Source organism: Ixodes scapularis, unplaced genomic scaffold (genome assembly GCF_016920785.2).
Source record: "Ixodes scapularis isolate PalLabHiFi unplaced genomic scaffold, ASM1692078v2 PGA_scaffold6__148_contigs__length_123643588, whole genome shotgun sequence".
In the NCBI taxonomy this organism is placed as follows: Eukaryota; Metazoa; Arthropoda; class Arachnida; order Ixodida; family Ixodidae; genus Ixodes; species Ixodes scapularis.
The window spans coordinates 70,739,674-70,762,578 of record NW_024609881.1 but is presented as its reverse complement, the minus strand read 5'-3'; the positions used below and the strand labels follow the sequence as shown (position 1 = coordinate 70,762,578).

At 44.9% G+C, this 22,905-nt stretch overlaps 1 protein-coding gene across 2 annotated transcripts in view; it reads left to right on the top strand.

Moving 5' to 3' along the window:
• LOC8026964 (ras-related protein Rab-37) overlaps positions 1 to 22,905 on the top strand; it is a 191,953-nt gene that overhangs the window by 14,085 nt on the left and 154,963 nt on the right. Inside the window, exon 2 of one of the 2 annotated variants that reach the window (XM_042294444.1) lies at positions 8,370 to 8,480. In XM_042294444.1, coding sequence (XP_042150378.1) covers positions 8,370 to 8,480 — 111 coding nt within the window. Of the gene's footprint in view, positions 1 to 8,369; positions 8,481 to 9,179; positions 9,552 to 22,905 lie in introns of those variants that run through there. The other variant, XM_040212779.3, reaches the window with a different exon arrangement.

Sequence of the window (22,905 nt, the reverse complement as noted above, 5' to 3'; positions counted from 1 at the left end):
GTGAGGGCGGTGAGTGCGTGAGGCCCCATTCAAACGGAGCAACTTTCTCAGCAATTTTGGTGTTGATGGCGGGTTGTTCCCTGGCTTTTCCTAGATCGACATGAATTGCTGAGATCGGGTCCGGCTTGAAATAAGCGAACAACTCGGAGCAATTCGAAGACGTTTGAAGCGGCTGCATCCAATCAGAGACGCGATATTACAGCGCAGCTCTTAGGGGCCCGTTTCCAGCCTGAGCGGCGTCGGCGTCGCCGTTGGCGTCGCCGTCGGCGTAACCGCGCCCCTCCCTCTCCTCCTCCTCCTCCTCCCCTCCCCTCCTCCTCTCCCCCTCCTTCTCCTCCTCCTCCCCTCATTGTGTAGTATGGTCCGGGCGGGTCACGTGACCTCGGGGGGAGGGGGTCACATGGCCCGTTTCCAGCCTGTGCGGCGTTGGCGTCGGCGTCGGCGTCGCCCCTCCCCCTCCTTCTCCTCCCCCTCCGCTCCTCCTCCTCCTCCTCCCCCGCCAAGGTCACGTGACCCCAGGGGGTGACACCCCTCCCCCCGCCGAAGTCACGTGACGGCCCGCCCAAGGTCATGTGATCCCGTCCCCTCGAGGTCACGTGACCCCCCGGACCTCTGCCCTCCTCCTCCTCTCCCTCCTCCTCCTCCCCTCATTGTCTAGCATGCTCCTGGGGGGTCACGTGACCGCCCGCTGGTCATGTGACTTATTTTCAGGAAACAAGCTACACAAGTACTCGGAAGAGAGGGAGGGGGAGCAGGAGGGGAGGACTAGCAGGCATGATCACGAGGGAGGAGGAGGAATATACCCTCCACTCCTCCTCCTCAAGAGCTGCGCTCCAATTCGGCGTTACAGGAAGTTGTAAACGGCTTTCACTTTTTTCACGTGACACCCCGTGCCGGTGATGATGACAACAAAAGACTTGGTTCTGGATTGAAATTGATCATTTTTGGAAAAAAACTGTTTCAGAAAGGTGCGTTAGTATTCTCAACCAGATTAAAATGCATAAAACACGTTTATAGCGCGTAATTGTTTGTCTAAATAGTGCAAGAAAAATAAAATTTTATGATGATGATGGCAAATTTCAGCATTTGGTTGCGGCGTGTGAACGTGGGCGGCCCGTGTTGCTGGTGTTGCGACGTCAGGTTTCTAAACGAAATTGCCCCATCCGAAGCTGGCCTGAGTGGCGTGAGGACCATGAGTGCGTGAGGGGTGTGAGGGTCGTGAGGGCGGTGAGTGTGTGAGGGGTGTGAGGGCCGTGAAGGCGGTGAGTGGCGTGAGGGCCATGAGTGCGTGAGTGCGGTGAGTGCGTGAGGGGCGTGAGGGCGGTGAGTGGCGCGAGGGCTATGAGTGCTGAGGGCCGTGAGGGCAGTGAGTGCGTGAGGGGCGTGAGGGCGGTGAATGGCGTGAGGGCCATGAGGGCGTGAGTGGCGAGAGGGCCGTGAGGGCGGTGAGGGCCATGAGGGCGGTGAGGGGCGTGAGGGCCATGAGTGTCTGAGGGCCGTGAGGGCGGTGAGTGCGCGAGGGGCGTGAGGGCTTTGAGTGCGTGAGGGTGTGAGGGCCGTGAGGGCGGTGAGTGCGTGAGGGGTGTGAGGGCCGTGAAGGCGGTGAGTGGCGTGAGGGCGGTGAGTGGCGTGAGGGCTATGAGTGGTGAGGGCGGTGAGTGCGTGAGGGGCGTGAGGGCGGTGAGTGGCGTGAGGGCCATGAGTGCGTGAGTGGCGAGAGGGCCGTGAGGGCGGTGAAGGCCATGAGGGCGGTGAGGGCCGTGAGGGCGGTGAGGGGCGTGAGGGCCATGAGTGTTTGAGGGCCGTGAGGGCGGTGAGTGCGTGAGGGGTTTGAGGGCCATAAGTGCGTGAGGGGCGTGAGGGCCGTGAGGTTCAGTGAGGGTGAGTGAAGGGCTGAAGGTAAGTGTGATTGTGAGGATGAGGGTGAGTGAGGGGCTGAAGGTGAGTGTAGCTGTGAGGATGAGGGTGAGTGAGGGGCTTAGGTGAGTATGGCTGTGAGGGTGAGTGAGGGTGACCTAAAATGCCGACCTCTGTTCGCGACTCCAACTAACTATAGGTGGCGCCACTCATTTTCCAAAATGGCGGTTATGGTGAGGGTCGGAGATGCGTGCCGCTGTTGAGCCTGCCCAGTGTGCTGGCTTCATTGAGCGAGGCAAATTATTTCTGGTAATACGAGGAAGCTAGGGTGTTATGAGCGCAGGTTACCTTTGTGGTGGCTGCCGCCCCACTGACTGCGCCGGCAGAGGGCAAGGCGCCCGACGGCAGCGCCACGCGCCGGCAGGGCGCATCTTGGGGGGGGGGGGGGGGGGGGGGGGAGGCGAGGCGCAGGGGCATTCGGGGTCGAGACGAGGAATAAAGAAGACGTAAGAAATCCTTCCTTGTTGTTACGTGTTCTTCCGGGGTGGACCGCACGGACGAGAACCCGGGGCTTCCAGGCTGTGGGCAGGGAAACCTACACCTTTTATCCCTGAAAACAAGAACGGTGTTTAGCGTAATATTTACGCCAGGATGCGTGTTTTAAATCTGGAGAGAAACCGAAACTAACCTCTATTTTGGATTTAATTTCCCCATATAGGTCTTAATTTTGGATTCTTTCATAACTCAAGATGTGTCTCATATCGTAATTATTTAGTTAGAGAAGTTGTTCGCGGAAACTTTATTTTGTGACATACATGTTCGATCTAGGCTTATATTTCTAGTTGACAAAAATCAGTGCTGATATTTGTGCGTTCTCGCTGCCTTTTCTCGCTCAGATAGTTGTCATGGAAAATAACGAACTGTTGCCCTTTTAATAGGTTTTTCCGTATTTAGATAATTAATTAGTTTAAAATTCTTCCCAGCACAAGAATAAGACAACAATTCAATTTTTTAGAATATGTTTACAAGACGTATAAATTAATAAACGCTGTTCTCACAGCAACAACGCAAGAACGAAATCCGAGTCAGACAGCTGAGGTGTGTGTCACTTTTTTATAGCAATCCGTGACACATAGGACTTTATATTACATGCAGTGTTTGACTGTTTGTCTATCTTGATAACGATGTCAGGGTTTTTCATATGCTAAATAGAAAACAAAATTATACCTTTTTAGAAAGACCATTATGGTTAAATGGCGTATTTTAGTGATCTTGGCGTTAACTGGGGGCATACATTGCCGCGATTTGTATTAATAATAATAATAATAATATTAAAATTGAGATATCTTGATACGTAATTTTTCAAGCTCTAATATAATGTGTTGCTTATGATCTAATTTCCAACGCGCGAACAAATATGACAATCAAAAGTGTGCTAATTAATTATTATCACTGGTGCATATATTGCAGTAGTTTTAAGTACCAAGTAATAAAATAAAAGTATAATCTAAAATAAATGAAAATTTACATGCTAGCTAATGTGAGAAATACATGTAAAATTACATTAATTGGGGGTAAAGTATACTTTGTTATCAAAGTCGCGACTTTTGACAATCGGCCAAACGTCCAAAGTCGCCGCCAATATCCTACCTACCATACCAAATGCCAAAAAGTAAAAAAAAAAGAAGAAGAAAAAAGAGCTTTTTTTAAAATATTAATATTTTCATATCATTTAGCCTTGCTTCCATTTTTACGCTCCGTCGTTTTGCCAATCTCAGCCTTTCCAGTTCGAAGGAACGCCTACCTGCTTGCACGGCTGCTCACTGCAACACGTCTTGTTGGCGTTGGAAGCCGGTGAAAGAGTAGTGAGTTTTAGTATTGCGTTTACGAGCGAACGCAAGCGCTGTGTGTTTGTGTTAGCTTGGCGTGTTCTACACTGCGGGTGTGCGGAGCCCGAAATTGCCGTCTTGGACGGCGCATGGCGATGAGGCGCACGCACAGCGTGGGGCACGCAACGCAAACGCACAGCGCTTTCGTTTGCTTCTATGCGCAATACTAAACCTCTCTAACAAGATACAATCTCATACTGGCTGCAGCACTACGTTGGGACAGCGAAGGGTATTGTTTGCATTGGGAAACGACATTTCGCGAGCCATGATTGCGCGCAGTTCCGCCGTGCCCGCTCAGCAGTATGATCGGGGGACCCTCACTAGAGCGATTCCCGTTTCCGCCGCGGGAGGGCGAGCGTCCTGCTCTAGGTTCCCCCAGAGCCGTGTATTGGGAGGGTCTGCATTGGTTTGAGTAGGCGAGCATCTCGGGGCCAACCAAAGGCCGCATAACAGCCCCTAGCGGTAATCATGAGACCTAAAAATGAGACTCGACTAATTTAAGCCGTTTTAGCTTCACTGGAGGAGAAAGGTATAACCATAGAGTTATTATAATGTACGCTAGAGGTTCAAGTGGCGCTAGTGTGCTGACGCAAATTGAAGCAGACAGCAACCAGTCGAAAATTGACTTCCGGGAATGCATTTCTATGGGAAAAAGTGAGTGCATTTTCTCCCTGCGCTCGATCATAAGAGCAAATATCCGAAATAATTCGTACTTACTAGGTAGTTTGGAACATTTCTCAGTCACGCCGACGAAATAATTGGTCAGTTACGGCGTTTTTCTCTCGAATTCATCGCACTAAAACGGTGCTAAAACGGCTGCGAGCGTGTATTTATGTGCACTGTCGGACACTGTTAGCGCGAACGCGGCGTCGGCGATTTCCAGCATGGGGGATATACATGCCAAACGACCGAACGAAGGACATCTGGAAAATCAAGAGCGGCGGCAAGAACTACGCAGCAGCACCTGATCAGTAACTCGCAGTGCATGTACGATCAAAATAAATTGAAGGCCACGTAATCTATTCCGATTTTAAATAAGTGAGTACCGCTTTATCCTTTCTGTCCTGAGCGAAGCTGCGTGTTCTACGTTCAAAATATCACCCGCGCGCTAGACACCTTTGAGAACAAGTGCGCAATAAAAGCTGCCCGGCAGAGAAAATAATACGAAGAGACACCTTTCATATCCCACGGACTTTATTCTCTACGTTGAAGGTTTTTATCCGCTCATGCACGACGGGATCATTTTCATATGGTGACAGGACTGGCATATTATCAATATACAAGCGTCACCGGAATGCTGGCGAGCCTTGAACACACTTTATATTCGTTTCGATCATAATTTTGCCTTGAATCGTCGCTTGTTTTTACACACCTGCTGCGGAACACACGTTTGGGACTGAAATGCAGCGAAGTTAAACATCGCTCACTGATGAAGAAAAATGCGCTAACTAAAGCAATTACACTTTTACAATGTTAATTAAGACACATACTATTCGGTACGATCGAAATAACCAAAGTGTTCCATGTTATTTTCCGGCGAAGAGACAAAATGCACGCGCGTTTTCCCATAGGAATGTACAGGAGCACCGCAAAAGTAGACTGGTTGCTGTCTGCCTCAATTTGCGTCACGGAAGTCGCATAGACTAGCGCCAGTTGAACCTCTAGCGTACATTATAATAACTCTATGGGTATAACTCTTGGAGACTGAAAACTTGGCGCATGTGAGGTTTTCGTCACGTCCATATTCAAGTGTAGAATAAACGAAGGTGCGCTCCAAACCAGGCCCGTCTTGCTAGAAACAGCGTCTCAGCTGAAACTGGGGGAAAGAAAGCATTGCCAAAGCCCGCGCACGAGCCGAGCGGGACTCAACCAAGGCGCTAGCGCGCCCCACCCACAGCTGAGGCGCTGTTCTCAAGCCGGCATAGAGCAAATTGTCCCCGAGACGCCGAAATTGAACGCTTCTATTTCATGTTTTCTATGTCGTTTCTCATACTGCGACGTCGCGGTCTGATAATTGGTCGACGCTGTGTCGCACATCTAGTTCACGCCCTAACCCCGGGAGGAGTATTCGGCGCTGGCAGCGGCCTTTGCTCCGCCCATAGGCCAAACTCTCCCAATATACGGCTCTGGGTTCCCCGAGAAATGGCTTTTGGATGCTCTGTGCTAGCAGATCGTCGCGCTCCAAATCTGCGATCGGGCACTCATGGCTCCGTCGTCGAACTGCCAGGCTTTGTGAGAATAGAGAAGGCTCTATGAAACAACGCTCGGGCGTCTCGCGCATCTCGAGTGCGCACGTGCAGCCAAAGCACGACGAAGAGCATGCAGGAGGCGGGGCTTTCGAAAGACACGCCCTGCCGTTCTCACTCTTCTGTCAGTGACTGTAGTACAGAGTGTCGCCATAACTAAGCGAAAGACCTTTTTTTTTCAAAATTTAGAAATAATGCATAGATTATGTGCGGCCGCCATTAGTTGGTCATTCACTGTGAGCACGCATTGGAGACGAGCGCTTCGTCAGCATTCCACACGAATGCTGCGTCAGTGCTCGGCGCGAGCTCGGAACCAATCACGGGCTTCACACCGGAAGCGAAGGAGACCAACTAATGGCGGCTGCGCGTAATCTACGCATCGTTTCACTATTGCGGAAAGGGTCTGTTGGCATCGTCTGCTGCAGGTTAAGAAAGGCAGGACAGGTCCCTTTCCACAAAGCTATTTGCTTGACCGTGATTGGCGGTTTCCTCCTCTCCAGCGTTTGTTCTGCTAAAGTGGAAAGAAGGGAGGCCTTGGTGGGAGGAGCCTCTCATCTGCAGAGAGTAGATAGCGTGGCAAACGAGGGCAAATGACAGTCTACTACGAAAGACAGGGTTAACCAGACTTTCATCAGTTTGCTAAAACCGCAATCTATTTCAGAAAGAGGTAACAGATATACAAAAGGCGTCAAAAAATATTTAGTGTTTTTTTTTGTTTTTGTTTTTTAACATAAAAAAGAAGTTGTGCATTACTTAACCCTCAGTGTCTGCCCAGATGTACTCCATATATATATATATAATTCAGAACTAATAATGAATTCTCGAAATTTTAACGGCAAAAATGGCAGTCGACGAGGCTTATGAATACATGGAGGTGAATGTCGTCTGCTAGCGGGAACGCGCCTCGTTTGCTCGTTGGAGATTTCCAACAATTGTAATAAGGTTTGGATCGGATAATGATTACTTCTGAAACTTTGGCGTTCGATCCGGACCTTTAATGCTACATTTAGACGGAGACTGAATGTTCGGCAATAGTTTTGCTTGTTTCTTTCGAATTTCAGACAATACGAATGTGCACTGAAGCTGTGGCAAGAATCGAGAGCAGAGGTCGCTTGACTAGGCCTCTAGTACCAAACTACATAAGCTACACAAGTGACTGCATAATACAGCAACACAAATATTAGAGCACGAAAACTACAAGTAAACTCTAACTACCATAAACAATTACAATGCAAAAAAAAAAAAATAAAAACGATTACAAAGGAGTGAGTAAATTCTAATCGACTTTATATTCGCGGGGTCAGTATTCCGTGAATATGAGAAAGCGTGGGTTTCGGGAATATTTCGCGGCCACAATTTCTCGAGATTTGCAGTGATCTGCCGTGTGTTTGCTACCGTGGGCGTGGAGTGACATATTCGCGATACAAACTTTTAACTCGCTAATGCTTTTACTCCAGAAATTCGCAAAAATTTGAACCCCGCACAACTTAAATCGTTTTCGGTGCATCTATTTTGTTCTCGTTTTGAAGATTAGCAAAGAAGTATGGTCGACTATTATATCAATCAAGCCAAGGTAAATCTGGAGGAGGTTTGAAATCTGTCACTTCAATAGTCGTGTTTATAGCTGGCACTAGTTCTAGTGGGGTTTTTGTTTTTATTTTTTAAAAATGTATTTTTTTTTATCAGCGTTTGATTATGCAGGGAGAAAACACTGCACACGTTTTCCTAGACACCCGGTTATACAACACGGCAAATTTCGCCCGACATAGAGGTTTCAGATTTATCCATCGATTCTTTCTTTCAGAAAGTTTACTTCCGACCTGGAAAGGGGTTCACGGCTTTGGAACTATTTTGAAAGAACACGATCCTGTAACCACGTCTAAGCTTTCTGTCATCGCTTGAAAGGAATTTTGTGCATCACCACAATCTTAGCTTCTAAGATCGCCATGCCCTCTCTCACCACTTTATTTTTTTTTTTAGTTTCAGCACAGCGTTGGAAGTGAGGGCAAATTTCCGTCTTTTATGATAGACAAGAGTGTTAACCACTCCATCTTTAATTCGATGTATCAATCGATCTCAGAAACATGTGGCAAATCTCCCTTTTTTTATGCTCCAGCTTTTAAGAGCGTTCATAACTTTCCTGAATAAAAGGTTAAAAAGCGCGAACGGGGACAATGAAGAAACACGGACGACAGGACAGGCGCTAGAAGCGCCTGTCCTGTCTTTTGTGTTTCTTTATTGTCCCCGTTTGTTCGCGCTTTTTAACCTTTTATTCAGTAATGGACCAACTAGCCCAAACCCAAGCTTTAATATAACTTTCACCGACATTTTGGCGTAATTTTGCATTGAACCCGGTGCACCTGTTGTCAACTCACAGACGATCCTGGTGGGTGACAGTGGAGTGGGCAAGACATCGCTCCTCGTGCAGTTCGACCAAGGGAAGTTCCAGACGGGCTCGTTTTCGGCCACCGTCGGCATCGGCTTCACTGTGAGTCAATTCAACTCAATTCACTTTCTTTACTCCATTGTGGTAGAGAACAAGTCCCTGCTTCCTATCAGACTGGACAGCTTTGTCAGCACATGTATTAATCAAGTACATATCAGACACACAAAAAAAGATGCAGTAAAATAAGAGTCCAGCATCTGTCATTCTAAGACGATCCGGCATCGCGCTGCGTAGAGGCCGAATTCTAAACAATAATCGTAGCTTCCTTTTTTTTTTTTTTTTTTTTTGCTAAAATTATTACGGACGTCGCGTAGGAAGCGCAACAAAAGGCGGGCTTGTCTTGAGGAACGACGCTTGAATAGGTTTTTCTCGGAAAGTCTAAGCGTTGGGACAGTTCTAAGAGCACATTATAACACTAGACGTTCAAAAATAGCGACTCCTCGCAGACGATAAAATACATGCCTCGTGAACAACCGTGGTAATGAAAACAAACTGTCTTTGCCTCGCAGCGCCGATGCATATGCTGCCACCTCTTAACAGTCGGAGAAGACTCCGCGGTATGCGCCATCTATTGAAACCGCACGCCACTACTGTAACGACTTCCTTGTGCGTGGTGCCTCCATCTATCGAGAGGTTCGCGAAGCAAGCGACTGGTTTTCCGCGCATGCGCCCTTGTAGAGTTCCGCTCTTCCGTTTTCGCGGGCATGCGCAGCTGCCGGCTTCAACGTGTCGTCTGCAACTGTTCGCTTTCGTCTGCTCGACGCCGACGGAGCGCTCCGATGTTTCCGGCGTAGTCTCAGCGACCGAGATGGTGTGCTTCATAACGCGCGCTTGAAACAAACATCCATGTTGTGGTTTCTGCTCCGCTTTTCGATCCAAACGAAGCGCGTTTCTCTGGCCTGCGGGCGTCCGGTGAGATAAAGGAAAGGGCTCCGTCTCAAAATGTCTTCAAACCCGGCGTCACCGACGGCGCGGTCTCCGTCAGCCAGTGGGCCTTCGTCGCCGTGCAGAACGGCGGCTGCCGTGTCGAATGGCAACGGGGCAGCGGTCCGAAGGGCCTTCATGCGGCATTCGTCCATCAGCAGTGTGGAAGCCTACGATGTCGCATTCAAGGTGAGCCCACGTTATTTTGTTCCACTGTACTCGTTGTCCCCTAAAACAGATACAAAACTGTTTCTTGCTTATTATTTAGAATGCAAAAACTAGTTATTAAAAATCGATTGTCGGAGAAAAAAAAAAAAAAAGCTAGGTTCTTTTTTGTTTAAAACGTGTACGTTTTCATTAATAAAATAAAATAATAACGGATGTCATATACACACACCCGCGTATCTTGATACACCCCGTAATAGGCGTAATTATTAAACGTCGAATGTGTATTTAGTGGTCGAATGTATGAGGTTCCATTTCCAAGTACAGCAGTTACCTGTAAAACAAATAACTTATTTTTATTTAATAACGTGAAAACGTGTGTGCACTTATTAAATAATATGGGTAAGAATCATTGCAGAGATCCTGTCCACTAAATTTAAATAACATCCGGTGGACATATCACTTTCGTCCCCAAAACCAGTGTTTGTTACCAGAAGGAAGTTCGCAATGTCTGCCAATTCCTCTGAAGAATTTGAATAATGATAACATTTATAAACATATTAATTAATGAAATAAAAATACTAATACTAATAAGAAGAAGAATTGTTAACAGTGTGGTGCACATGGGGTTAAAGGGCCCGTCAAAGCTTATTGAAGCTAGCAATGAGAAAACAAAACAATTCACACGGGATAGCACACACGCGTACAAACAGAAGTCAAGGCTGATTCAAAACAAACTTTAAGAAAAAAAAGTACTGCAGTGTATTCGTCGTAAAAAGACGGAACCGTTTTTTTTTTTCTTTTTCTTCAATTTTGTCTAAGAATTTAGGGAAAAAGAAACAGATTCTGGAAGCCCTGACTGAAAGTATCAGGAACATGTAGTAATGTGTACGAGTCATCATCGCATATCTCGTAAAGCAGCGAGATCGCTTCAATCGTGCGGCATGTCGAAGTGTGCGAGACGCGGTTTATGGGATATTTTGTAGTTATTTGACCAAATATAGTGGTACCACTGGTTCTTGAAATAAAGAACAAATGTTTGGCATTATAAGATCGCTGAAAATATTTGCACTGTTGGACAGCCTAATTATAAGCCACATTTTTTAAAAATACATTTCAGAACATTTTATATGTTCTGAATAATAGTAATAACGATAATAATAATAATAAGAAGAAGAAGAAGAAGAAGAAAAAGAAGAAGAATCAGGTGTTTCACGTATACAAGCTCAGGAGAAATAAAGTCCTTAAGAATCCATTCAAATGTGAGTTAGAATGAAGAAAACCAAAGCTAAAAATAGAAAACCGCCGCGCAGAGCAAACTGTGCAACGCGCACACAAGATCACCGTAAACATCCTGACATTTTAAATCATCATGTACTGGGGAAAATACTTTTCACCTTCTGTTTGGAAAGGTCTATCCCCAACTTTCTTGGACATCAACGCCTTGTGCCCTCTCTCAGTGTTGAAAATTTGAACATGAATAACAAAAAAAAAAAAAAAAAAAAAAAAACATCGCAATGAATTTTCGGAAATATTTTAGATGACAGTCGTAAAACATCAATAAGCCATAATTCAACTTTCAAACGCGCATAGTTTTTATACCGCGGCTGTACAGTTTATTAGCATGGAATCAAATAGGCCGCATTGGCAAAATTCTCGAGTTCTGTTTTTCTTGTCAGAATATCGTAACGTTTCTGACGACTGTAATTGCCTGGCTATCATAAAAAGCAAATGAATTAGAAATCTGAAATTCCATTGTGTACATTTTATTCTACGGAACGTCTCAAAAAGTAGGCCATGTGCCAAGTGTGTTGAAGACCAGAGCTGGGTGAAAGTACAGTGTCACCCAAAAAATGTTTTTTTCAAGGTTTTTTTATTTTATTACAAAAATGAAGTATAGGCATTGCCGAACGCTCATTCTCTGCCCGACACTCGCGCTAGAGGTCCGAACCAGTTGCCAAAGTGTCAGCACTAACCGTTATTTTATTCAAAAGTTATAAGTGACTTTCTGAAATTTTCATTGGGAAAATGTCGGCCGACCGAGCTCTCCAATACATGGAGCTCTATGGCGCCAGTTACCGCAAAAAGGCCAAAAATGGGCCCCACCTTCTCATTAAAAAGAATTCATAAAATCACATATAACTTTTGAATGAGATAAGGGCTAGTGCTGAAACCTTGGAACCTGGTTTGAACTTCTAGCGCTACATTTCAGTCGTTTATTTGCATAGGTTATTTTGCCGGCTATGCCTGCAGCTACATCTTGTAATGCAGGCATAGCCTCTTATATACTGACAAAGCCTGGCAGATCGCCACGAGAAGCGGCCACCTAAATGGAAAAGGTGGAGTAGCAGACAACGGATGAGAGGAGAGCCACGTGACTGGCGCCCCGCTGCGGCGAGACGCCAAAACACACTTCTCCCGAGCGAACAAGTGTGTTTCGGGTCCTCGCCACTGCAAAATCCGTGCGCTGACGTCCAGGTTCCCCGAGAGGTGGCTCTTTGATGCTCTGTGCTACCAGACCCTTGCGCTCCAAATCTCCGACCGAGCACTCTATGGCTCCGTCGTCGAACTGCCAGGCTTTGTGAGTGGAGGCTATGCTACAGGTTACTGCAAGCACTGCGGCACCTATTCGGAAAGATGTCGCTTTGTGCGTCCATGCGCAGGGCGTTGCGTGTATGCTGCCATATTCTGAACGGAGCGACGGACAACGATGGGAATCGTGAAACGGTCGTCCCACCGTTGCCAAAGATAATCGTCCGCAAAGAGCAAATAGCGATCGAAAGGTTGGAAGGAAAAGGTCAACAGATGGGATATCGAATGACTGCAAGACGTTACCTTTATACCGAGCGTGATACGAAAGATTGCACCGAGAAGACAGTTAATAATAATAATAAGAAGAATGAAGAATCAACAATCAATTTTATTAGGCACGCAGGAACAACCATGCTGTGATAATGATGATAATAATCCCTGGAGAAGGGGAACAAGAGGGACAAGGGACAAACATAAATCTCCTTGTCCCTCTTGTTCCCCTTCTCCAGGGATTATTATCACCGTTATTGTCCAGCTCGCTTGCCCCTTTGCATTTAATTGCATTATAACCATGCTGTGCAGTTTTCCCGTGCTGGCACACGGGAAAACTGCAACCGCTACAAATCACGCATAGAAACTGAAAACACAAAAACAGAAACACAGCAAATGCATTGACAACACACACACACACACACAAACACACACACACACACACACGCACACGCACACGCACACACACACACACACACACGCACGCACGCACGCACACACACGCACACACACACGCACACACACGCACACGCACACACACACGCACACACACACGCACACACACACACACACGCGCACACACACACACACACACACACACACGCACACACACGCACGCACGCACACACACACACACAGCGAGTAGAAAACAGTCAGAAGTGCACGGCATGAGTATGAGGAAATAATTATATTTCACTCATTGACAGTTGTGAATTGGAGCCATTTACAGTAATAATAATAATAATATTATTATTATTATTAGTAATAATAGTAATCATTATTGTGAGTGTCGTGCCACAAAAAAAGTGTGTGGGGGGGGGGGGGGGTTAACGGACCCGTCAAATTAAGAATGTTCATTCAAAGTCATGTGAGAAATGACTGTTCAGGCCCGCCCATAAGGACAATGTACCATAATACTGTAATGTACAGGGTCTGGCTGTGCATGCACACTCTTCACTAATTAGAAAAAACGCAGCATAACGGGGGAAAAAACCGCTAAACTTAACTGGATCCAGTTAAGTGACATAGAGTGCCAACTCTCGTAGCACAATAAAATCTTATATTCGCGTTGTGAATACATACTTCTTTATTAATTATGCGTTGCAACATCTCACAATAAAGATTCAAAAGAATGATCTGATATTGACTAAAAATAAGGCAACAGGATGTAAAATAGCTTAAGAGTCGAAGAGAAGACGAAATTAAGGTTCTCAACTGTTCACTTATGAGTCTTTCGTGTGTGTGTGTGTGCGTGTGTGTGTGTGTGTGTGCGTGTGCGTGCGTGCGTGCGTGTTTTAGACCCTACGCGCCCACTAGCTCGCTAGCACTCTAACGCCACGAACAAACAAACTCTAATCGAGACTGTGTTTGTGTCGTTTTTGATTCCTGCAGTCTGGGGTTGTGTTATGTCTACAAAAAAAACTAGTACATCATTCTGATTTATCGCTGAAAGGGAAGAACTCTTATATTTTCGTCTTCGTCAGATACTACTATTTCTAAAGGCTACAAGATACTTTATTTTCGTTCCCCGAGCTTCCACAGATGTTCGGTATGGCGAATCTTTCCGCATATCGCCACGTTTTATTTATTTTTCGTTATTATTAATGACTCCACACTAGCGGGAGACCTTTCGAAAACAATTAAAAACTGTATGGAACGATAGTATCTTATGCCATCAATTGTCTCTACTTTGGAATTTTTTTTTTTTTTTTATAAAAACTGTTACATTAGTAATTTTGTTCACGATATAATATCTTTCCTCTTTCACGTGCTTTTCTTTCCTTCGACAGCTTCCTTTATCGACCAAGCCTTCGGCAATGTGCTTTTTTATGTACTCTATAACTGTAACAAGACTGAAAATTGGGCCAGTCGATATACGAATTATACACGATGAAAATCTAACAGTAACGAAGAATACCAAGAAAAGGAACGCAGAAAACACGACAGGGGCGTTCTCTCAATCAACGTCGAAATGCTCGAAAAATGAAAGAGGAAATATTAGTCCGATGAAAAAAGGCGCAAACACACCCCTGTCAACCCGCCTAATACAGTCACTGTCTACTGTCAGAAAATCCGATAACAAAACTCGGCGCCGTTAAGGTTTCCATCATGTGCGACATTAGCATATTTCTGTCGTTAAAGATCACCCACCTTAAAGTTGGGTTGTGCGATTCGACTGCATCACCCCGTACGAACATGGTTTGTCAAATGGAGTTTGGTAGTTTTACGTTATTTCCATATTTCTAATTTCTAAAGGAGCCCCCTCGTAGCTTCGGGTAATTATACTACGTTGCTCGTTTTGTTGAGACCGCTGTATCTAAATCATTAAAGATGAGCAGGCAGGCCACTTTTCATGATTCAGTGGACCTCATTATCGTTTCGATGGATCGCCAAAATGGTATCCGAGTTAATTTGTGTTGCCCAACATCATGTATTTTGCCTGTTTTATATATATTTTTTTTTCATGAGTATAGCGCCGTCAAGTACGTTCAACTTGTTTGTAGAAAGTTTGTCATCACGTCAAGTTAATCTCGCTCTGATTGACACGCGGTTGTTGACAAATAATTTATTTAATGTTATCTCCTTCAAGAAAATAACTCGACTGTTGTAGTGTGGATATTTTAGAATTAGAAGCGCGCGTATTGAAACAGCTTAATCTTAATTTCGATCGGCGGATTAGTCACTTGTTAAAGAGCAATACAATGAGGTATATAGCTTTGTTCAATGCCAAACAATAATTGAACAGCGCCTGTTTCATCTTTGCGTAATTGAAGTGTAATGAAAATAATGTCATGGATATTGGAAAGTCCACTAATTTGTTATATGACACCTTCCCGATTTAGTCAGTTGGGGAAGTTAACTCCCCCAACTTAAACATGCCGAATGTTATAAAATTGTACAAAAATAAAACTAGTATTCTAATTATACTTCTTAATGACTCATATATATATATATATATATATATATATATATATATATATATATATATGTATGTATAACTTTCGGCAAAGTACAGTTTTTTAAACCAAATAATTATTTAAATGTTTTGATGAAAAATAATTCGTCATATAATGATGGTAACTTAAAAAGAAAATGATAATGTTCCAGTAAAGAAATGACAAGCATATTATTTTCGATTCTCAGCGGAAATACTATGCTTCTCATTTCAGTGGAGCGAAAGCTCGCGCTGCAGAACCCAGAGATCCTGGGTTCGATCTCCACCCCTGCCCGCTTCGACTGGATAAGCATCGTAGCGGCGTGCGGTCGTGTACCACTACTGCGTGGTGCACGTTAAAGACCCCAAGCTAGCGGTTGTACTGCACTGGCTAAATTTCTCATCTACAGCTGGGAGACTCCTCGCCCGTTGAGGCAGACCAAGTTCTAGGCTGTATAAACATTTACAAAGTCTAATTTTTTAAATATAGCATTAAATGAGCACGCCGCAACTATTACAGTAAAAGTTGTCATCGTTTAAAATGTAAACCCATACCAAGCGTTAAAGACAAAAAAAAATTACGGGGACGTATAGAAATTGTAGAGCCGCTGTAAGGTTGCACAAGAATCGCCTTTCACAAGTTGCACTCCAACAAAAGGTATAACCATAACAATGTAAAAGACAAAGGTACAAAAAAAATATCCGAACGTTTCCCTATAGTGTTCTCATGCGTGGCGACTAGGAAATTAAAAAAAAAATCTTGCCTTTTAAACCAGGGTACAACCCGTTACATTTAACATAAACTGCACGATATAATGTTTTCGACCAAGTGTTATTATCTATGCCTATTGGGAAAAAAGTGTTTCAAACCATTCGATTTTGTACTCCCACAATTTGCTACCAACCATTTAGCCACTCGGCGAACACTAGATAGTCGCCGACAATTTAAGAAACGCAAGGTGTGAGGAGTCCTCGGCATCTTATATTATCACGCTGTATCCAATAAGATTGCGTCATTAACCAATTAGGACGGCCAAGATGCGAAGTACGGGTCAAATATAGACTTTTGCATCTCTTATCACCCAGGTGAAAAAGGCCAAGTCACTGAGCTGTGGACGTGTGCGCAGGGGGTCTGATCTGCCGCACAGCAGAGCAAGAAGGCATGCCCAGAGGGCGCTCCACAGCCCAGCAGACAAAAGATGGCTGCGCTTAGAAGGCGCCTTTTGCAAAGGTCGACATGATATGACACGCTCCTTTTTTTTTTTTTCCTAATTTGTCAGCGACTACAATACATGTTCCTACCGGACTAATCAAGTTTTTCGTAATCCCGAGTGTAAAGCGCTCGCGCTCCCGCTGTCGTGTGCTGTGTTGCCTTTGTTGTCGGTTTCTTTCTCGTCGAACGCCATTCCCTCTACGACGCGAAGCGGGTCAATATATGCCTTTCCCGACATTAGAGAGTTTTAGGGAACCGTGTGTTGGCACATCCTACGTGGTACGCGATGGGTTCTCCGGTACGAACTGCGCATGCGCTATACCGCAGAGGGCTCGCATGTGCGCACACTCTAGAAAAAAGCCTTTACGTCTACTTTCCCGCGCAACACTCGGAGAGCCATTCAACGTATCTTACGGAGGCAGCTCAGCGAATGACGATAACGAAACACATGTTTAGACCAAAAAAACGCAGTCTGAGTTGTGACATTAAGTAGCGCAGAACGTCACGCTTGCATTGTTTAATGTCGCAACGCAGACTGCGTTTTTTGGTCTAAACAGATGTTTCGGCATCGTCATTGGCTGAGCTGCCTCCATAAGTTGCGGTGATTGGCTCTCCGAATGTTGAGAGACGAGAGTAGGTGCACGGGCGTTTCTTAGAGTGCAGTTCGTATTGCGGAGGGTATTGAATGTGCAAACACACGGCTCCCTAAACTCCCTATTTTCCCGTTTTGAGCAAACAAAGAACTGAACGCGTCACCGACCGGGGCAACAAATGACGTCACAGAAGGAGGACTGTCATGCCGTCGGATGTCGCGATCCTGGCGGTTTGTCGTAGAAATGCTGGCAAAAAGCACGAGCGAACGAGATATGGCGCCGTCGTCATGGCGTCTCCAACACTTAAAAAAGTTATCAATGAGTTTCTATTGCGCTTCTAATGTAATCTTATAGGATGCATATAAAACTCATTGATCATTTTTTTTGTAAGGGAAGACCTGGATGCCGAAGCTTCAGTGTGCTGCGAGGCTGGAAAGAGCGGCCTGCAAGCGAACAGGCGTCTGCCGCATGCACCAGTGCTACTGTGACGCCGCTAGGATCGCGACCGGCGACAGCTTTTCACTTGTATGACGTCATCGGGCGGCAATCGAGGGACCACTTTTTTGGACGCGGTAAACATCAACAGTCCGAGACTGCGTTCCAACCATCATACGCAAAGTAAAGCCTGCTTATTGCATTTTCCGATCTATAACTCGCACCATATTGTATAAGTCGCAATCCCATATATCAACGGCCGTTTTCACGAAAAGAAAAAAAAAAGTGGGTAGGAAAGTCGCACTTATATACTTTGTGCGGTCGGTGCGGCGAAATTGCATTGGTAAGCAGCATGGATGCGTGAATTGTGATCGCTATATATGCGGAAGCGGAAGCCAGTTTCAAAATTCTCACGAATTGATTGAACAAGAAATATGAGCCCCGGAAAAAATTTCCTACTTACCGAAGGGAAAAAAACAAACAAAAAACAAACGCATATCAGTCGCACTGTTCCAAAAGACGCACCGACGAAAATTTCGACAAAAGATGGCGACTTTTGCTCCGGAAGGCACGGTATGTCAATTCAATTGGAATATTTCTACCTCTCGGATAACTTCAAGTTATATCTCAGAACCTTGACATACGCTTTACAAAACAGCTGATAGTTAAACTAACGCTGTACAGTCTGCAAATAGCGGAAACGCAGGATTCAATCGGTATATTCGAGGAACAGAATATTCACCTATTTACTTCATGCTCAAAGATATATATATATATATCCATGGAATTAATAAAAAAATGGTCAGACCTGGGACAATACAAAACTTACGACTTACTATACGCAATGATAATAACGATAAAGTAAACAAACTTCTCTTCTAAATCCATTTTGCGTATAAAGGTTTGTGGCACTTACATGGTGAGCATGGATGTTTTGTAAATATTCAACTTGTAGAGGCAGTTAAGCTGCAACGAATCGCCTCTTCTATAGGATATATCGCGCGGACAATAAGTGATCGAATCGATTTTCTCGGCAGCTATTGTTCCTCCTTTTTATTAAATAACACTTCATAATAAGGATGACCATACGTCCCGTTTTTGGCCGGGACAGTCCCGTTTTAGAGCTTCATACCGGCCTTTCCGTCATTTTGTCTGAATAAAGTAAAATGTCCCGTTTTTGTTGGAACTTGCGAAATCACTACTACGGGAGTGAAAGAAAAACAAAATGCTTACTTGTGACAATGTATTGGCAGAAATATAGTATAAAAATGTAATCTCTAGAAGCGTACGATTTTTTGCTTTTTCTGTGACTCAACTTGACAATGATTTTTGTTCACACACAAACAAGCGCGCACGGGACAGCTTTTTTTTTATATTACAAAATTTTGCATGTTTAGGTTTTGCAGATTGGTTAAGAACGGTGCTTATGTACTCAACCACTCAAAGAACAGCCCCACAAAAGTGTGCGTTTTCACGGTGAACTGAATAGTAGTGGAGCTTTTTCTTCCTGTCTCACTTTGCACCCCCCGATCCTTCCCCCTCCCCTTTCCCTTGACGTCCGGTTTTCTACTGTGAGGAATGTGGTTACCCCATCCATAATCGTGACTGCTCAATAGTTCCAGCGCATTGTGATACACCTATCACATTTCTTAAGAATATAACAAAAATACCAAAAATAAAGGGAAAGAGCTGTTGTGTCTTTTTCATCATCCGCATTTTTTATTTGTTTAAACTGGGGTAATTCTATTCCATTTGCGCACATTTGAAATGTATGCATATTTTATAAGTGCCGCATTAGTACGAGATAATGATAGCTGCACAAAATAGGTTGAGATTAAAACGGATTTATTCTAATGAGATCTGGGAAAGCTCATTCCCCGATGTAATTTGGGAATTAACCTTTACATACAGCATTCACAAATCAAGAGGGACAATCTTTTTTATTCGAATAATATACTTCATGGGTAAATACAATACGCGCCTTACTGAACGTCATATAAATGAAAACATGTTGACACTCTTGCCTAAAGAATTATAATATAATTTCTGTAGACTCAAATATTTTGTTTCTCGACTAAGCATCTAATGCTACTTTCTCGGTCAGTACAATATACAATTTGGGTAAAAAATTTGACACCGACCGTTAGTCTTAGAAAAGCATCTGGCAGGGGAGCCATAGGTCTGTAGCTCTCAAGTTTCGAGCAGCGCCCCTGGCGAGCGAAATCGGTTATGTTTAGGTCGCGCTCCATCCTTTCAGACGCTCCGTTAGCGCACGTGGAGAGAGCGAGCGAGGAGAGCCGCTGACAGACGCTTGTTTACGCCCGTGGATCGTGCATGATGAGACGCTATAGTACGCTGCTTCACGTCAGCAGTGAATGGTCGCGTCTCGCGGGTGCTAGCGGAGTTGCCTCGTTTGTGGTCGCGTCTTGTCATGGAGGTAGAAAAAAGAGGAGGCGACGTGCATGCTCAAGCCAGCCAAACGCTTTAATCCTTTGCCGTCCATAGCGCGTTTTGGTTTTGTTGGTTTTTGTTCATCGTTGGGGGTGTGTCCCTCCAAACCGAAAGTCTCCCCCGGCTGCACCACTGGCGGCAAAAAAAAAAAAAAGTTACTGGAACAATTCAGTTGGGGAACACGCCTTTGAAACCCGTACCGCTCGCGTGTACCGTGACCGAACTAGATACGATTACAGCGCCACCCCTTAGCAGCAGGTCAAAACACGAAAGTTGCTTTATATAGCTACTGCGAGATGGTGCCACCAGCCCTCACACGACTTGACTTAACCGGTACGTGCAGCCGTGCAGTTCCAGGAGTGGCCGCTTCGGGAGAAATGGCGGCGTTGCGATCGCATCTAGTTCGGTTCTCGAGTACGGATCGGAGCCACTCTTTCAAAGCAGTTTCCCGTGGCATTTTCGCAGCTGAGTTGGTTCTAGTAACATTGTCTGCTGGCGTCATATCGCCTCCAGAAGCTTCCTACCTTCATGCGTCTTGTGGGCGCTACAGCGCCCTCTAACCCAGATAAACACCCCTATATAAGCGCGCGCTTTGCACGCGTCTCACTCTTTTTTTTTTTAGCTTTTTTATTTATTTTGGCTACTGACACCTTATATCGGAATTGATAGGTCCCAGTTTAAAATATGGACCATCCGACTTTGGTAAACTTGATTGTCATTTTCTTCCTCTCGAGATTACGTCATCGTGACGTTTCGGTTACGCGTCCGTTGTAACAAGTCCCTATACACGAACTCATCTCTGTGACGTCACGGCGCGGTGGTGGCACGTCGGTCGCACTTCCGGTCTGGGGCTGTGGGCAGAAGTCCCCATGCCAGACGTGTATTCCTGCGTTGTTTTGAAAGGAACCAGACAAAAACCTGCCTTCTCGTCAAAACGCCGCGACTGGGGCCGCACCAAAAGTGTCGAGAAAGTTTTGAAGGTCAGTTTTCACGTGCTCGGTTCGTCCGACAATCTGGATATGTGCCGTGAAAAGAGGAAAGCAGACGCCGTCGGACAACGATTGCTTGGGCGGGAAGCACTTTGGGTTGAATTCGCGGATACTTGTGGTCATCAGATTTATATGTTTTGTTCCAACATGAACGCCAGAAAACTGTGAAGTTGTGCGTACCCCCTGTGGACTACGTTCAGTGCGTCTTCAAGTTCAAACGGCCGCCTGATTGTTCGAGTTGTCGTCTGCTCTTTCAAACGTTTCTGCTTGTCGTCTGCTCTCTTAGACGACGCCGGTCCGTAGACCAAATGTTGGCCCGGTACTTGCGATAAGAAGTAAGTGCAGGCCTCAAAGGACCTAAATTTGAAGGTTGGTAAGCAGGCTTGACGTAAACAGTAGATACAAGGAGATGTTGGTCATTGTTACCAGTGGCCAACACCGACTTGTTATGCCTAATTCAGTTGGTCCGATTCTGCTTGCGATTTTCAGTATCGTCGTCGACCATCTCAGCTACGGTTCACGCTTTTGCAGCCCGAGCGGCGTCGCGACTGAAAATTCCGAGCGAAATCGCATCATGCGAATCAGGCTTTAGCGTACATACTGCGGCGTCCACGCGGAATGAATCGCCACATGTCACATTATTCGCGCGAAGTTTTGCGGTGTAACGAGCCTCGGTAATTTCGCTGACGCCGCTCAAGATAGTCAGACATCGCCAGGAAGACGTAGAACTAACAATTCGAACGCGAAAAGGGGCAGGGGGACTCGCACCGACGCCGACAACATCGCATTTCAATGGTTTGTTTATGGGCGACGGCGAGCTTTTTGCCCACACCCCCATCGCGCATGCGCGGCGCCAGTGGCGTCCGCTAGGGGCGCTCCGGGCGCTCCGGTTTGTTTGTAAACATGAGTTGGTGTATTGGCTGAAACGTTATCAGACTACGACGGGACGGAAGTCATCCCACTATGACCCCCTCCCCCCTCCCTCCTACAAGTCATCGGCGGCGTAGAAAAACTTAGCATGCAATAAACAAATCGGGAAACAAAACTTTCTTTTTTTTAATTTGCAATTAGAATTTTGAGTTTAATATACATTTATTCACGAAAACGCTACGCGTTTTAAGTAAAGCCATATTTATGTCATGCGCATAAATTATGGCATTGGCGCTTTAAGATATGCTAATATCACGTCGTCAGTGATGTGACACTTTAAAGAGGAAAAGTCGCAGAACAGTCGCCTAAGGCTTGCCCCAAGTAATTATTTTATGTTAGCGGAGGGAACATTCAAATTGTCAAATTTACATTATTGACGTAGAATGACGCTATAACCATTTTATAAGTAGCAAAGCATGCTCTCTGACAATATAAATTTTATCTTTTGAACTTAAAAAGTTTGATTTGCGTAATGGAATATCTGTAAAATCTACGTATATTCATGCAACATAACTTTCAAAGATTGCGCTATATAATGTCCTTTTGTTGAAAAAGCCAACTCGATATAATATTTTTCAAGAAGTAAAAAAGTAAAAATAGAAAAAAAACTGCATTTCCTCAGTTCAAAACACGCACACAAAAACTATTTTGCGTGTACTCACCCACATCACGGTGTTTTATCATAAATTCGGAACGTTATTTACGACCTCGAAGGTAATTTCACGCCCCCCCCCCCCCTTTTTTTCTTACACACATATTTTTCACGAGCATGAATTCATTGACCCCTTCATTTCATATAATTTCATTATATGTATTAATACTCAATACACTACTCTCACTGTTAGGACCCATAGCCATAAAATCTAGTGTTGGGTTCATTAATATTATAGGCTTAACGATCTTGGAGGCCAAATAAGCACACCATGAAATAAAAATAGCGTATACAATAAAATAACAGCATAATAAATAATTATTCACATATCAGTAATATTATACTCAAGGTGAGAAGATCATATCTTGCAAATCATAA